The sequence below is a fragment of the Vulpes lagopus genome, chromosome 6 (assembly GCF_018345385.1).
Source record: "Vulpes lagopus strain Blue_001 chromosome 6, ASM1834538v1, whole genome shotgun sequence".
In the NCBI taxonomy this organism is placed as follows: domain Eukaryota; kingdom Metazoa; phylum Chordata; class Mammalia; order Carnivora; family Canidae; genus Vulpes; species Vulpes lagopus.
The window spans coordinates 42,291,360-42,309,020 of record NC_054829.1 but is presented as its reverse complement, the minus strand read 5'-3'; the positions used below and the strand labels follow the sequence as shown (position 1 = coordinate 42,309,020).

At 40.5% G+C, this 17,661-nt stretch overlaps 2 protein-coding genes across 2 annotated transcripts in view; both read right to left on the bottom strand.

Annotated features, from left to right (window-relative positions):
* Nucleotides 1-4,487, bottom strand: part of ATG14 (autophagy related 14) — a 35,155-nt gene extending 30,668 nt beyond the window's left edge. The window contains exon 1 of the mRNA XM_041759477.1: nt 4,066-4,487. Coding sequence (XP_041615411.1) covers nt 4,066-4,340 — 275 coding nt within the window. The 5' untranslated portion in view covers nt 4,341-4,487. The remainder of the gene's footprint in view (nt 1-4,065) is intronic.
* A 1,644-nt stretch (nt 4,488-6,131) lies between these two features.
* Nucleotides 6,132-17,661, bottom strand: part of TBPL2 (TATA-box binding protein like 2) — a 28,375-nt gene continuing 16,845 nt past the window's right edge. Inside the window, exons 7-8 of the mRNA XM_041757800.1 lie at nt 13,934-14,028; nt 6,132-6,208 (exon numbers count right to left, since the gene is read on the bottom strand). Coding sequence (XP_041613734.1) covers nt 6,132-6,208; nt 13,934-14,028 — 172 coding nt within the window. The remainder of the gene's footprint in view (nt 6,209-13,933; nt 14,029-17,661) is intronic.

Here is a 17,661-nt window from a genome sequence, read left to right as displayed (position 1 = left end):
CCTGGTAAAAGTGTAACATATATTCTTAAAACTCATCAGTGAAGATAATGCATCATTGCTGAAAACCTACTTATAATAGCAATATTCATACGCTTATAAATGCCTTTATTTTCTGATTCACAAGTTAAATAACTGATTCCTAAACCAGTAGGCAGATTTTCCAGGGTGCTATCATCTTTGGTTATCCTCAGGTTATGTTCCCCATCTCATTTTTTTAAAAAATTTTATTTATTTATTCATGAGAGACACAGAGAGAGAAGCAGAGACACAAGCAGAGGGAGGAGAAGCAGGCTCCATGCAGGTGCCTGATGTTGGACTTGATCCCGGAGCTCTGGGATCATGTCCTGAGCCAAAGACAGGCACTCAACCGCTGAGCCACCTAGGTGCCCCTCCATCCAAGTTTTTTTTTTTTAATTTTTATTTATTTATGATAGTCACACACACAGAGAGAGAGAGAGGCAGAGACACAGGCAGAGGGAGAAGCAGGCTCCATGCACCGGGAGCCCGATGTGGGATTCGATCCCGGGTCTCCAGGATCGCACCCTGGGCCAAAGGCAGGCGCCAAACCGCTGCGCCACCCAGGGATCCCTCCATCCAAGTTTTTAAAGTGGTATTACCTTTGCCATTTTTTCAACAATATGCCTACCATGGGCTACCCAGTGTTGCTACAATAAGCACCAATGATCCGATTGAATAAACCCAGAATTTAGGCCTTCATGGAACTACATTCCAGAAGCACATGTCTTCCTCAAGAAAGTAATGTTACATACCATGCTCAGTACCATGAAAGAACTGAAAATTGAGACAGAAAATAACGGCGTGGCAGAGGGGAGATGAAAGTGAAAATATGGGATCCCTGGGTGGCGCAGCGGTTTAGCGCCTGCCTTTGGCCCAGGGCGCGATCCTGGAGATCCGAGATCGAATCCCACATTGGGCTCCCTGTGTATGGAGCCTGCTTCTCCCTCTGCCTATGTCTCTGCCTCTCTCTCTCTCTCTCTGTGTGACTATCATAAATAAATAAATAATAAATAAATAAATAAATAAATAAATAAATAAATAAATAAATAAATAAATAAATAAATGAAAATATGTTAGGGAAGGCCTTCCTGAGAAAGTGACATTTAAATTGAGACATGAAAGGCAAAGTGGCAAGCAGGAGGAAAAGTGTTCAGACACAAGAAACAGCAAGGGAAAAGACCCAGTGGTGGAAAAGTTTCATATGTTTGAGAATCTGATGGAAGGTCCCTGACTATGGAGATGTAAGTAGGAAGGAGCATGGTATGAGTTTATTTTCTGAGTGCTTAATATGTGCTAGACATCATGCTAAGTACTTTAATGCACACTCTTAGGTGATCACTACCAAACCTATAAAGTTAGATTCCCTCTCCCCATTTTCAAAATGACATAAACAAGCATAAGAAGGATTAAGAAACTTGTTCAAAATCACATAGCAAGTGCTGGAGTGTAAATTCAATACAATGCAGTATGTATAACTTACAGCCAAAGTTAGAAGATAAGCAGCAGACAAATCAAATGGAGCTTTATATGCCACAGTAAGGAGCTTGAGTTTTATTTTAAACTCAGTGGAAAGCCACTGAGAAGTTTAAACGTGACATTATCTGATTTACATTTCTACCATGACTGCTGTGTGGAGGAGTTGCATTGGGTAAACAAAATGAAACCTATAAGTAGTCGGGAGAGAAATGATGGTTGTCTGGATTAGATGTAAACCAATTCAAGATCTATTTAGGAGCAAATCAAATTAGCCTTGCCAATGATTTAGAGACATGGAATAAGAAAAAAGGAAAAATTGAGAATAACTCCCAGGCTTCCGGCCTTAGTAACAAATAGATCATGATGGTTAATCATGAAATGGCTTAGGATCAGACTACATTTAGGAAAAGGGACAGTCATTTAATCATTCGACAAATCTTTGTCTTCACAGAGCTTCTACCACTGGAGTGTGTGTGTGTGGGGGGTGCAGTGAGACAAATTGATATGTAAACTGTAAGACAGCGCTAAGTGCTATGGAAGACAACAAAGCAGGTTAAGTGGGAAAGGAGGTGACTATTTTAATTAAATGGTTAGTTTCTCTAACATATGAGCAGAAGCCTAAAGGAAACAAAGGAAGCAGCTCTGATGATTTCTAGAGGAAAAGAGTTCCTGGCAGTCCCACATAAGACTTCACTGGCCCTGAGACAGGAGTGTTCCTGGTATGTTTGAAGGACTGCCAAGGAGGCCAGGATGGTCCAGCAGGGTGGGTAAGGGAAAAAATAATAGGGGAACAGACAACATGGAACTTTTGATAAGGATTTCACCTTTTCACTTTTGGTAAAACAGGAAACCCTTGCAAGACTGAAGATTTGGAGAGTGGTGTTACTTCAGCTGCAAGGTGAAAACTATACTACTAGAAGGGAGCAAGAGTGGAAGCAGAGACTCAAGCAGCAATAATCCTCTGGAAGACCAGACCAGAAGTACTGAGAGGGACAGATTTAGATAGATTTTAAAAAGCAAATAGGATTTGTTGATGAGATTAGATATAGTGGCATTAAGAGAGAAGTCAAGGAAGGCTAGGCAAGTTTTTTTTTTTTACCTCTATCTAAGAAGAATGAAGTTATCATTTACTGGGACAGGATGCGCATGGGAGGAAAGAATTTGTCATGGAAAACCATGAGTTCAGTTTGCCATATTAAGATGGGGATACTTATTGCAAATTTAGAAACAGATGTTGAGTAGGCAGCTGTTCATTGGATTTCTGAGAGGTCTGCGTTGGAGATGAAAGTCTGGCAGTCTTAGCACATAGACATTATTTAAATCATGGGAATTGATGTGGGAAAAAGTAGAGAAGAGGGGCCTGAACTGAACCCTTGATAAGCTCCATCAGTTAGACATTGCCATCTCATGCCTAGTAGTCTTTTAATGAAACTGGTTTAATTTTTAAAGCTATCACTTATTACACCAGCAATTTCTAAACCCATCAAATGCATCAATGAGACACAGTAATGAACTAAAAAGATACCATACAAAACTCAAAAGAGAAACTCCATTTATGATTAGAGAAACAGTAAGCACTCAAAACGTTTCCAATTATAGATGTTGTACAATCCTGTTGTTAAGTGCCTGATATATGATATATTCAGGCTGTCTGGATTTTAAATCTGGTCTCTATGCTTATAGTCTGTGACCCAGGCAAGGCACTTACTGTGCAGGTTCCTCAACAGTAAGTTGGAGGTAATTACGTTTTGGGTTGTTGTAAATGAATTAATACCTGAACTTTCCTTCTTAAAAAGTTATCTTACTATCAAAGACACCAAATCATTGAAACAAAAGTTGAGACCCTGCAGTTGATCACGCAAATTTTTCAATTAGTTGGGACTAGTAGCTCTGTGTTTAGATTTTAAAACAAGGCCAAAACATGTCCCTAAATTCAGTTCTCTTAACTAAAGGCGTACGCCTCCCCGTCTGTATTTTTAAATAAAGCCAAACACATCGCCAAGTGCCTTAGTATCCAAAATGAACTTCGGAGGCAGAGGGGGAAAGGGAGCAACTAGGAGTCCTAGTTGACACATCAGGATAAGCGGTCTTGTAACGAGGTCCAGCTGTGACACGGGGTACCACGGCCCGAATCCTTCTTAACCAGGTATGTGATCCTCTTGTCTCTCCTCTAGAGAATGAACGTGCTTTCGAAGATAAAGGTTAAGCCAAGCTTTTGAATGGAAGTGCAGCTCAGGCGCCGCGAATCCAACTCTACGACAGCAGAAGGGGGAGGAAGACTCCTCTCGAGTCACCATCTATCCCTTACCTTTAGTACCCAGGAGCGCCGTGGGGTCAGACTCTTCTCGGGTGGGTTAATGGGGAAACCGCGACCTTCCCTCATCTGGTCCCCAACCCCGACCACGACCCCTGGGGGAGCAAGGCGCCGGCGCAAAGCTGCTACCCTCCCCATATTCCCTTCCTCTCGCGGGGCTCCGGGACCCGGACCCGGGCCCCAGGCTCTAACCTCCGTTCGCGGAGCGGGAGGAGAAACCCCGGGAAGAAACAATAGAGCCGCGGCGGCTGCCGTACCTCTCTCGGTCGCGGCCGTCGAAGTAGACGAAATCGCCGTTCTGGACGCACTTGGCACAGGTCAGCCGCCGGCGGGTGGTGTTGCACAGCGGACACCGCTCGACCGCCACGTACAGCCCCTCCGCGTCGTCCACGGAGTCCACCAAGTCCCGGGCGAGCGGCCGAGGCCCGCAGCCAGAAGCCTCCGGCGCCCGGGCTCCCTTCCCACTGGGAGACGCCATGATGGCCTGAGAGCGGAGCCAGTCACGTGGGATTTTGTTTTCAACCAGGTGCATCCTGGGCGAGGAGGAGGGGCCTGGGCGGCGCCGAGAGGGCGGGCGGGGTCCCGGCGAGCCCCTCGGCCCGCCTCTCGGAGCTCCGGGCCGCGTCTCCCGCCTGCACTGGGGCAGCCCGCCCCGAGCGTGGAGAGGTAGAAGTTCGAGGGGCCAGTCAGCCAAACACGATGTCATCATCCGCTTCAGCATGCCACGCCTACAGGTTGACGCCTCAGACTTGCGCAAGACGTAGTAATAGGATGCCCGAGGGATTGGGGAACACGGATTGGGAACAAAATAAGGGAATTTCTTTAATTCGCTATGGGTGCTTTTAAAGTTGGCTAAACCTACTGCAAAGACCGGGAGGGGGCTGGGTGGTGGAGGTATTTCGGCTGCCGGCCCACCCACCCCCCTCTGTGGCTAACTTCTCCGTACCTGTGTTCTTATCTGTTCGGGGAAATACGGCACCTACCCGACGTGGCGAGGATTAACAGGAACCTGAAAGTACTTTACCCGATAATAGAGAACAAGCGGAAACAATCGTGCTAAACGTGGAAACCAACGTTACCTTTCCGAAAACTGAATTTTAATGTCCAACATTCTTCTACTCTGGGCCATGCTCTGAGAAAGAACTTGAACTAGTCAGAATTTAACCTGATTTCGATTACTCCAAATTACTTTCTGTGGAGGTCAATAGGGGGAGTCAGAGGATTAAATCAGAGTACTGGGGTTTGCAAATGCCTCCAAACCACAGATGGAAAAAAGAGAAGTGTGCCTGTAGGTCAGTTGACCTAGGCCAGTGATTCTCGAGGATTATGTTGGTAGGTTCAACTGATGACTGCCCTGAATTCTCCAGCTGCGATTTCTCTCCCAAGTTCCACACCCAGAGAGTCACAACTGCCAAGGAGTTGATTGATGGACAGTGGCCACCACAAACGGGGCATGTCAGAAACAGCTCTCCCTCCTCACCAATCTGTTTCCTCATCTTGGTGAAAGACATAATCCCTGACCACTTGGGAACAAGAGCCATGAGTCATGTTAGCCCCATCCTCCCGGATAGCCTGTACATCTCCATCAAATTCTGAGGATTCCACAATGTAATTGGGTCTTGGATCTGAACCCTTTGTTTCATTCCCTTAGTCTTACACCATCTGTTGCAATACCATGACATAAGACAACAGCACACACACAAAAAAGCAAGTCCCTAAGCTGTTTTCAAAATAGAGCTTACACCAAACCTGAATGGTTCCTGAAAGTTTATTTTTAAGAAAGAGAAATCATTTCCGCTGATCATTTCAAACAAAAGGATAGTTTGTCTTAAGGTTTCAGACGTTTATGTTTCATTTGTATTCTGACAGGATCCTTCAAGGTGCCTGTATCTAATGGCCAGGACCATCTCCTCAATATTTTAAAAGGCAAAAATAAACACATTCATTTCTATCCTGCTAGATGATGATGCAGATAGAATCTATTTGATGTAGTTATCTGAAATTTCTGTATATTCCTATGTATTTTCAAAGAACACATGTTAATAGACTATATCTTTTACAAGAGCAGAGCATTAAATTTTAATGATTAAACATTAAATATCATTCTCGCAAGGCCCTAAATCAAATTCTGAAATGTTTACTTTTTCGGTTTTTAAAATAACGTGTCATTTTGAAAAAGAAATTTCTTCAGTTCTTAGGCATGGATCCTCAAAGGGTCATCCTTTAACAAAGTCAAAATCTGCATGAAAAATCTACAGTACAATGGTTTGTGTGGAGTTATGCACACTCAAATCAATATAATGTGAGATGCTGAATGACATACTCAGGCTTTTTTAAAACCCTTTAAAATAGGATAGATGTTTTCAAATGCTTCATAGATCTCAGAACGTTCTTTGGCACCTATAAAGAAATCCAAGTTTATATGATCTTTAATATATACACAATACCCAAATTCTCTTAAAACTAAAATTTCATTGTCATCTCCAAGTACTTTAATATGAAGGCATCTCTTTAGGTTTACTGGAAAAGTGACATTTTGGTAAAGACAAAAGAACTTGGTGATGACAGCCATATTCCCACAAACGCATACCTGAGGGCAGAGTTTTCTAGTACTTTACTACGTGGGTGTATCAGTTCATCTTTTGCCTCACAGAGCACAGTATGAAATATGGAATGTTATCTCTCAGCATGTCATGAATATGACCACAGAACAAGACCTTCATCAGCACCTGTGGACATTTAGATACCAGCAAAAGAGACTTCCTTTGATCCACTCAGGTCTAGTTAACACCTTGATTCCCTAATATTGACTAACAGAATGAGAAAAGCATATATTTCATTGTATGAGAAGAGATTAGAGGAGGAAAACTGTACCACTGTTACTCCTTAGATACTTAAGTTTCAAGGGGTCTTTAATTATAACTACTGTAGGGATTAAAATGGATTAAAAACATTTATTAGACACGCTCCCTACTCTTGAGAGCTGGCAGTCAGATGCTGGTCATCCCTCACCACCACCCATTTCCACTAACTACTTCCACCTTCAAGCTATGCAGGCACAGTATTCTGAGGGTCATGGATGTACTGGTAGTACTGATGTTATATGGAGCTCTCAACTAATCAGGAAACTATTGCCTGATACCACTGTCAGGAGACAAGGAGATTAAAGAAAAGAATATAAAAACTGTTGGCATGAAGAGAAATGGAAAATTGCTTAAGTTGATTAAAGACTCTTACGAGCCATAAAGCTAAGGCTCGGTAAGAGAGAAACAACCCATGAGAAGTGGTTATCTGGCTTAATTACAAGTCTAATGAGGGGAAATCACCAAAAGGAGGATCACCAGATTTGACAATCAGGTAGAAATCAGGATTCAGAATCAAGGATGAGCTATAATACTACTTTTAAAATGGAAAATAGCAAAGTGTTGGCAAACATATTGAGAAACTGAAACTCTCATACATTGGTGTTGGGAAGGTAAAATGATTCGGCCACTGGGGAAAACAGTTTGGCAATTCCTCAAAACTATTAAGAATTACCATATGATCCAGCAATTCTACTCCTGGGTATATGCCCCCAAATTGAAAACAGGTACCCCAACAATGCACATACAGACACGTATTCATCACAGCACTATTCACAATAGTCAAAAAGTGGAAATTATCCATTCATCTGTTGATGGACATGGGTTAACACATTGTGATATATATACATGCAATGGAATATTACTTAGCCACAAAAGGAATGAGGTTGTGATACATACTACAGCGTGGATAAACCTCAAAAACATTATGCTAAGTGAAAGAAGCCAAACACAAAAGGTCACACATTGTATGATTCTGTTTACATGAAATATCCAGAATCAGTAATTCCACAGAGACAGAATGCAGATTCGAGGTTGCCAAGGGCTAAGAGGAAGGAGGAATGGAGAGAAACTACTTAATGATACAGGATTTTATTTTGGAGTAATGGAAATGTTTTGGCACTAGATAGAGGTGGTGGCTGCAGAAATTGTGAGTGTGCTAAACGTCGCTGAATTGTTCACTTTAAAATGGTTAGGTTTATATTACATGAATTTCACCTCAATTTTTTTAAAAAAATGTTAAAGAATCAAAGATGAAGTCCTCATAAGCTTAAATTTATTTGAGAGACAAGGACAAAAAGTTACTTACTCCTTGCCAAGGAGTTTACTATATGTGAGTCTCCACTCTCAAAGATGTGGGGTAGGAAGAAGGGGGGGGGGAGGTGAGTGACTGATGTGGATAACAAACTGTATCTTTGGGGTAGGAAAAACCTTGTAAGCCTCAGATTTTTATTGCAGCACTAATATTTTAATTTCTCAAGTGATTGTTTTGTAGAAACCAAACAGTGAGTTGGGGAAGCAGTAAGTAAATCATCATTTAAAAAAATCCTGCCTCTAGTTTGATGGACTCTTTCTGCTTTTAGGTACATTTGAATGTGACAGCTTTTTTATTAGGAGGTAATGAAGTACAGTAGATCTAGCAAACATCCACCTACCCATTCAACCTCCATCCCTACCCACAAAAACCAAGGTTCCTTTTATATTTGGGAAACAGAGGATCTAGGTCCAGCATTCCAGGTAACTATGTACTTCGGGTTTTCATAACACTTAAAAAAAATCATACCTAAGGGGATTTTGAAGCCCTAAAGTGTTTAGCATTCTGGCATCCACCGGAGAGCGGAAAACACCTCGCCCAGAAGGGAACAGACACAGAGAGTGATCATTATTTTATATCACAGAAAAACATCTATAGACACAAAAGGGCTTGGTCGAAATTAGCTAATACAATTTCCTTCATTTCCTTCATGGGAAAACTAGGCCCAAGAAGTTGAAGTCCCCCTGAACCATGAATAGCAGCTATGTGTGAAGACCTCATGTATCCAGAATCCCTTCTAAAAGTCATCAAATAAACATGGGCAGCATTTGTAACTGGGTATTACAATGAGGGGATTTGCTCCCTCTAGGCAAATATTTCCTCACTGAAATATTGGTATCACAACTTAATGGGCACCTAATTGATCCTGTAGTCCTATTAATCTAGAATCAAACATCTCAGTTTGAAGCACCAGACTCTAGTTGGAGGACTCTTGCCTTTTAAGCAAACCTTACCAGTCTTTCCAAATACTTCAGGTAATAATGACCACCACTTTGGGCGATAAATAGCACTCCTAGCCATGGTGGCTGAAGTGAAAATTCCGTGGCTGATGCAATGAAGAAAGGACTGGCTTTGAAATCAGACTATATGGGCTTGAATGCCAGCTCTACCACTAACTAGGTTTGAAATCACAGGCAAATTGTTTAACTTCTGAGTTTCCATTTCCTTACTGTAAAATAAGGACAATAGTTTTCTCAGAGGGTTGCTATGAGTTATGTGAATATTTGTAAAAAGTCCTTTGTAAACCATAACATTTTACAAAATCTAAGCCATTTTTAGTCCTAGAAGAAGGTGCTTCAGGATCAGGGATGTTGGGATGGCAGGTCCAAGCACACATGGTTTATCATCTGGTTCTGGAAGAGACAGTATCACATAACTTGTGTCCTTCCCTAGGGCTGATTCCTGGCAGGGGTTAGGGGGCACTGTATTAGATTTGCTTTTCCATCCTCAGCACCTAAAACAGTATGTGTACCTGATAGGCACGCAAAGTCTGTGAAATATCTGCCATCTGTCAATAGGTTTATAAGCTCATCCCTACCCCTTAGCCAGCCCAAACATCAATTTCCAGTACTACCTGGATTTTCCAATTCTATTCTTAGACCAAGTGATAACTATACATCTTATTTTCCCAAGCGATACTCTATATGCGTGCACACAAGGGAAACTGCAAAAAAATAGCATTAAGCCCTCCAAAGTATACATTTTATAGTCCATACTAACTTGCTATTAATGGGCGATTCCTGGTAATGACTGACAGGGATATCATCTCTCTGGTCTATTCACTAATAAGTCTTGCCATTTTTATACTGCCCTCTGACCTTCTCATGTCTAAGAACTGCTGAGGTCTAGCTGATGGAGAGTGACCTTTAGTGGCAAAGACCCAGCTTCTTAAGAAGTCCATTGTGCTGGAAGGAAAGAAAGAAATGTGAAGCATTTTAGACTCAAGACTAAAGCCTCCTTAGACTTCATATTGCTATCATCAGGGCAAGGCATCACAGCAAAACTCCAGTCTTCCAATGCTAGTGGGGAAACGAGTGGGCTTTCACCAGGGGAATAACAGCTAACATCTATACTACATTGACCATATGCCAGATACTCGTTTTTTGTTGTTGTTGTTGTTGTTTTTTTGCCTCCTCACATTTAGCAGGTAGTTTCTATGTCCAAGTGCCTTTTACATGTGTAGAAATCAAGGTGGAGAACTTAAATTCACCCAAGGTCATAGAGCCAATAAATGGTAAAGCCTGGATTCAACCTGGACCCTTGGTTTTGATAGCCCAGCCTCTCAGCCATTCACACCTGCTGCCTCTCACCACTCCTCCAGCTGAAAGGGAGGAGGAGGAGGGAGAAGTTGCCCTCAAAGACCACACAGGTCTTTGCAGAGACATCTAAAGAGCTGGGAAACAGGGTGAGTACATGAGGGGGCTCCGGAGCCAAGCTGCTCAAGTTCCCGCCTCTGCTGCAGCCGGCACAGCTGTTTGACATTGTTAAGGTTACTTCTCCACTGTCCCCACTTTACAGGTGAGGAATGGGGATATATAGTATAACCTCAATGAGTTAACTAGAATCCACATAAAATCCCTTATCACAGGGCCTGGAACATACATGCCCAACACACGTTAACTTTAATGTGTCTGATGATCATTTGTTAGCTTTCAGCTAACAAATTTGTTATACACTGTATATTATTCCAGCAGATACTAGCTATATTAGTTTTACTGTGGTTTGAGGGAGGAAAAACCCCAAAAGGCAAAAACCTAGGTTTTAAATTCATACCAGCCATAGAAAAACACCATGGGCTTGGGAAAACAGTGTTAAATGTGGCCCAGGTCCCATTGCTTTTTGCTGTCAGGGACCATGACACAGTAGGATACTGTGATTTCTTTGCTGTCAGCTCACTCAACTATAATGAGAACATTCAGACATGGTAATTGGACATGGTAGCCACAGCCCTGGCACTTCAGGGGAGTAAGACAATTTCACATGGATGAATTGTTGTCAGAGGCCCTGAAAACAGCACGTGATACAATGGTTTAGATTCCACTTATGACAGGTATGCTGGTGTTGTACACCTCCTACCTAGGGAAGGGCTGGGATCCATTATTTAATTATAGTGAAATGCAAAGTGCATTCATTTCAGTACTCTAACCTTTTCTAGGTGAAAGTTATTCGCCCTTGTTGGGACCTTTCGAAACAGCTCTGCAGAGTCTTGACATGTCAGAACAGATGATGTGTGCCTCTCTGGGTCCCCTGGACACTCCACATGACCATCCCCAGCTAAAGTTCTAGAGGCTAGGCTGAAAGGAGGCCTCCTTGGTCCCTCTCCTCCAGTTGACACTCAAATTGAGCCCTTGAGTTTTTAAAACCTTTGCAGGTGAAAATAGATTAGATATATAAGGATAAAGAAGAGGAATATTTGTCTTGACATTTGAAGCAAAAATAACCTAAACCATGTATTCTAGGCAAAGTACTTTAGGACAATACAACACAAGCAGGGAAAAATGCCAATAGATATCACTCATATTTCAGGATTATGACACTTATTGGCTTTTACTTCATAGTGTAAGCAGAAATTTGGACTGCAGTTAATACAACTCATTCCCCCCTTCACAAAAGTTATGATCTACATCTGGCAAAAATGAAGAAATTTAGCTTTGTTCTACATGCTGAATGCATAACAAATTTTAAGGGAAGGGTATTACATGGACTTGGGTATTGTGTGTGGAGAATTCTGCCATTTGACACTTGTAGCACTCAAGTTTTTTTTTTTCTTTTAATTGGGGTAAGTAGGAAAGCTGGTTTGAATTAAGGCTATTTAAAGGGACTTGTTTTTGTGTATCTATAATAGAAACTTAGCCTGTACCTGTCAATTGGCACTTTTAATAAGACTGATTAATGATATGTAGCAAGTATATGAAAGTGTCCTTCACAAGGTCTTGAAAAGTTTGTTCCCTTAAGTAGGACATAGGTTTGCCCCAATATTTATACTATTCAAGTTACTTGGCAGATTCCACCCCCCTTCCTTCAGGACACATAGAAGTAAACTTTATGTCAGTCACTAGGAGGTCTTAATTATTCTCGACTCTAAATTAGTAGCATCTGAGAAACCATAGCTTTGTTGTATTCAAAAGGTTCTTGAATTCCAAATAGGCTTTCTGCACTTTGAAGACACATTAGTTACTTGTTACAGTAAAACAAACTATGGAACTTTACTGAGACTTTTAAAAGACTTAAAAACAGAAATTCCATGTTTTTGGATGCTAAGTGGTAACTTATCATTTTCCCCACAAATTCAGGTTATGTAAAAAACTCAAATTTTTTTGGATGGGGCAAGATTTTATAAAATTCTAAAGCTTATCTGGAAGAATAAATATTCAAAAGAAACTAAGAAACATAAAGCAAGACGGGAAACTGATGCTAGCAGATACAAAGATCACGAAAATCAAAGCACATTTATACCACAATAGTAATATATACAATAGGATTAGCAGGACGGGAGAACAGACCCATATATAAAGGTCAAATGCAGTCATCACAAAGTAATAATGAGAGTAATATGTAGTAGTAAGATGGCGGCTGGCTATTTGAGGGTAGGGCATAATCAATTTGGCTCCTGCTATGTAAATTTGGCATTCATCTTGATACAGAATAACAAAATATGCAAAAAATCAGACAATATTTAACAAAAATAGCAAACTTCAGTAAGATAGTATGGAAAAGAGTCTCAACCATTCACCTCAAGAATTTTAAAAACCTTTGTTATGTAAAAATAAGCCCACTGGAAAAAGCTGTAAGTATAACAAAGAGTTATTACTTTCAATATTATGGCAAACTCATATAACTCTTTAGGGGAAAATAATTAAAAACTTGGCAGAAAGATTAAGTTATGTACACACTATTTACAAAAGATTAAATGCTATTTCTTGAGTATATTAAAACAAAAGTCCTCAATTTCCATTTCTGATTACCAGTGAGGTTAGAGCAGTGAGATCATTTTCACTTAAAAAGTTAGTTTTCTTTTTTGCCATTTTTGTTTTGAATGCTCTTGAAGGCTTGTAAAAGATACTTAAATACAATGCTGGTATGAATGTATAACGTGAGAAAACTATGTTGTGTCTCCTTTAAAAAACAATTGGGTAATTTGTACTCAGAGCCTTAAGAATAGTCACATCCTTAAACAAAAGTTCCATTTCTGAGCATCCACATAATAACATAATTCTCCACACATAAATATAGCCAAATGTCTGTGCCACTATAAGTCGTGAACAAAGAAAGAACATTTAAATGCTTGGCAGTAGAAAAATAAGTTTGATATGATAATGTGTTACAACAGAGGTCAGGAAACAGTCGATTAGTCCTGTTTTTTGTATAGCATGTTAGCTAAAAATGGTTTTAAATAGTTTAAGTGGTTGGGGCAAAAAAAAAAAAATCAAAGAATATTACATGACACATGTAAATTACATAAATTATATGAAATTCACATTTCAGCACACTTTATGTGATGCCTATAGCTATTTTTGCACTAGTGGCAAAGTTCAGTTGTTGCAATAGAGACTTTATGGCCACAAACCCTAAAATATTTAGTATTTGGCCCTTTACAGAAAAAAGGTTTGATGACCCCTCTGTTATAACACTGCACAGCTACTAAAAGTGTTCTTGAGGAGTTTGTAACAATGAACTAAGCTACATGTTATAATGGTTAATAAAAAGGCAGGATGTAAAGATAAATATACATATCAAAATCCCATAAAAACATGAAAAAAAAACTATAGTGTTTGGGTATTGAGACTAATGGGTAGTAATATAATCATTTCTATTTTTCATTTTTTTCCAAGTGTTCTACAGTAGCAACACTTAATTTATAATGGTAAACAAAGCTATTAAAAAAGGAGAAGCAAAGCAACACATAGCTATTGAATTTTATGAAAGCCGGAAGATAATCTTAGAACTTACCTGTTAACACAACTTTCCCAGATACAAAGATAAGCAACACAATTCGTGGTTTTACCATTCTATAAATAAGGCCAGGAAACAGTTCAGGTTCATAACTGTTCAGATATAAAAGGAAAAAGTTAAAAATAATACTATTTAAACACTTTCCCATAATATTCAGGACCCAGCATATTAAAGCTATTTACCAAAAATTTTTGGCTCTCTTAATAAAAATAGTCTGGAGTGCCCTAGGCAATTTCTTGTGGAATCAAGAACAGAATTCATCTTTGGTAATAACATTTTTTCAAAAAAAAAAATTTTTTTTTCAACTGCAGGTCAGCCTGAGCTATTAGAAATTAAGGTAACTTAGGGCATCAAATTTAATGTAGTAAGATATTGTTGGTTTAAAAAAGTCTATCAGGGGATCCCTGGGTGGCTCAGCAGTTTAGCGCCTGCCTTTGGCCCAGGGCGCGATCCTGGGTCCCAGTCCCAGCATCAGGCTCCCTGCATGGAGTCTGCTTCTCCCTCTGCCTGTGTCTCTGCCTCTCGCTCTATGTCTATCATGAATAAATAAATAAAATCTTTTAAAAAATTAAAAAATTAAAAAGTCTATCAATAAAAATATATAAGCATGTTTTCTAAATTTTCCAAGTTTCCCAATAATGAGCATATTTCGTATGTATTTATAAACTGCTAAAGATAACAAATTTAGAAGATAGAACCCAAAAAGTTTCTAGACCACCGTCATTTGTCTCCGGACAGATTCTGTAAAGAAAACTAAACAATCCCAAGTTTTAAATATTTAGAATTTGTGGGCGCCTGACTGGCTCAGTTAAAAGGGCATAGGACTCTTCATCTCAGGGTCATGAGTTCAAGCTCCACAGTGGGTATAGCAACTACTAAATAAATAAATAAATAAATAAATAAACAAACAAACAAACAAACAAATTTAAAATTTAGGATTCAGTCCTATAAATAGGAACTCACTCATATTTACTACTAAATGTAGAAGGATGATAGGGTTAAGAACTGCTTCTTCAGGCACCAGCACAGAGAAGTAGAGACTCCTAGAAAGGCTTAACAAGATTTCAAAAAAGAAAGTTTTAAGAGAAAACTGACAAAATAAAAAGCAATAGGTAAGAATAGATATAAGAAGAAATATAAGAAATGGAACACAATACATGTAAATCTTTGCATTTAATAAGTGAATCCAGGGCAGCCCAGGTGGCTCAACAGTTTAGCACCACCGTCAGCCCAGGGCATGATCCTGGGGACCTGGGATCGAGTCCCACGCCAGGCTCCCTGCATGGAGCCTGCTTCTCCCTCTGCCTCTGTGTGTGTGTGTGTGTGTGTGTGTGTGTGTGTGTGTGTGTGTGTGATGAATAAATAAATAAAATATTTTTTTAGGGATCTCTGGGTGGCACAGCGGTTTGGCGCCTGCCTTTGGCCCAGGGCGTGATCCTGGAGACCCGGGATCGAATCCCACATCGGGCTCCCGGTGCATGTAGCCTGCTTCTCCCTCTGCCTGTGTCTCTGCCTCTCTCTCTCTCTCTCTCTCTCTCTCTCTCTGTGACTATCATAAATAAATAAAAATTGAAAAAATTAAAAAAATATTTTTTTAAAAGTGAATCCAAACCACACAGAAAAACTCCATTTCATTCTGCAATGAATAAGACCCAAACAACAGCAGATGTGAAATCTCTTACTAGTACCAGAATGGTGTGCTACAGTGGGGAGACTACCCTTCTGAATTATATGGAGGTTGGTATGGGTAGACTTATCTTCCTGGGACATCACTCTTATTGCAGAAAGCCTATCAAGATTTTACCCACTTATCACTTTCCAACACTGAGGAGTCAATGATACTAGCTGGAGCCCTGGAAAATTTGTATAGGATCTGTGAGGTTTGAGCCAAGAAAGTGAAAGCTAGGGGCATAGAAGATTCTATTTGATCTTCCAACAGAATATTAGCATTTTAAAGAGAAAAGAGTGGATGCCTGGGTAGTTCAGTGGTTGAGGCTGAGCATCTGACTCTTGGTTTTGGCTCAAATCATGATATCACAATCGTTGAGACTGAGCCCCACGTTGGGTTCTGCACTTAGCAGGGGGTCTGCTTAGGATTCTCTCACTCTCACTCTGCCCATCCCCATGCTCAAGTTCTCTATCTCTCTCTCTAAAATAAAAAATCTTTAAAAAAATAAAGGGAAAAGATAATACCAAAGTCATCGGTATGTAAGTGATGGCAAACTGCAATTGGCTTTCAGAAACACAGTTTTAAGATACCAGCATAATGAATTTCCAATGAGATATTTATTTCATCTTATTTATTCTCTGCCTCATTTCAAAAGAAGGTTGAGGTGAGGGTGGGGAAGATATTTTGGTTGGAGATGGAGAATTTCATGGGTTCAATAACAACAAACACCTGCCAATCTCTTGGTCAACCCAATTTCAACTCATCGGTCAAGTCTTTGCTTAAATGTCACTTTCCTTAAGAATTTTGACCTTCACACTCCCTCCTCCTGTGACATTAAATATTTTGCTTAATGGTACCATAGCATTCCAAGGGTGTTCACCTTCATAGCTACCATATTATATTTAGCTTCTCTGTCTTCCTGTTTTGACAGTGAGCTCCATGAGAGCAAGGGACTATGACTATATATTTTTTCTTCTTCCTTTTCCCTCTTTGAGAGGGAGTGGGGGCGAGGGAATCTCAAGCAGGTTCCATGCTCAGCATAGAGCCCAATGCGAGGCTTAACCTCATAACTCTGAGATCATGACCTAAGCCAAAATCAAGAGTTGGATACTCAACTGACTGAGCCACCCAGGCATCCCAGACCATGGCTGTACTACCATGATCACTGTAGTATCTGTTACACAGTAGCCACCTAGATATTACTCACTTAAGAAATATTATCAGGATATCCTTGATTTAGAAACTAAAGGAAGGGAAAACAATGCTCAGGGAAAACTGGAAATAATTATGGCATAGAAATATTGACTGAGGGGCAGCCCCGGTGGCTCAGTGGTTTAGCGCCGCCTACAGCCTAGGGTGTGATCCTGGAGACCCAGGATCAAGTCCCACATCGGGCTCCCTGCATGGAGCCTGCTTCTCCCTCTGCCTGTGTCTCTGCCTCTCTATGTGTGTGTGTCTCTCATGAATAAATAAATAAAATCTTAAAAAAATAAACAAAAAAAAAAAAGAAATATTGACAGAGGAGGGGCCAGTGACAAGAGCAATACTTGTGGTATCAGATGCTAATACACAAACTTGTAGAGCCAGGGGAATGAAAGGAACTGGAGGTTTTAGCCTAGGCAAACTTGACCTAATAATTACAACTGACATGTGCCATGGTTCCCCATAGGGCTGCAGACAATTAAGGAGAGATCTCATTTTAAAAGACACAAACCTGTTGAGAAAGAAGTGTTTTAATGCCCCAATGTCATCAATACACACACTGGAGCTGTAATCCATAGTCTAAGGGTGGAGCCTGAATGGCAAACCTTTGTAGGAGGCAAGAATACGACTAGGAAGAGATAGTGGTAGGAATATAATGCAGATTTTCTGGCTAAATTTTTTTAAAAGATGGATGAGATAATAAAACTGGTTCAGAATGGGATCCCTGGGTGGCGCAGTGGTTTGGCACTTGCCTTTGGCCCAGGGCGCGATCCTGGAGACCCGGGATCGAATCCCACATCAGGCTCCCGGTGCATGGAGCCTGCTTCTCCCTCTGCCTATGTCTCTGCCTCTC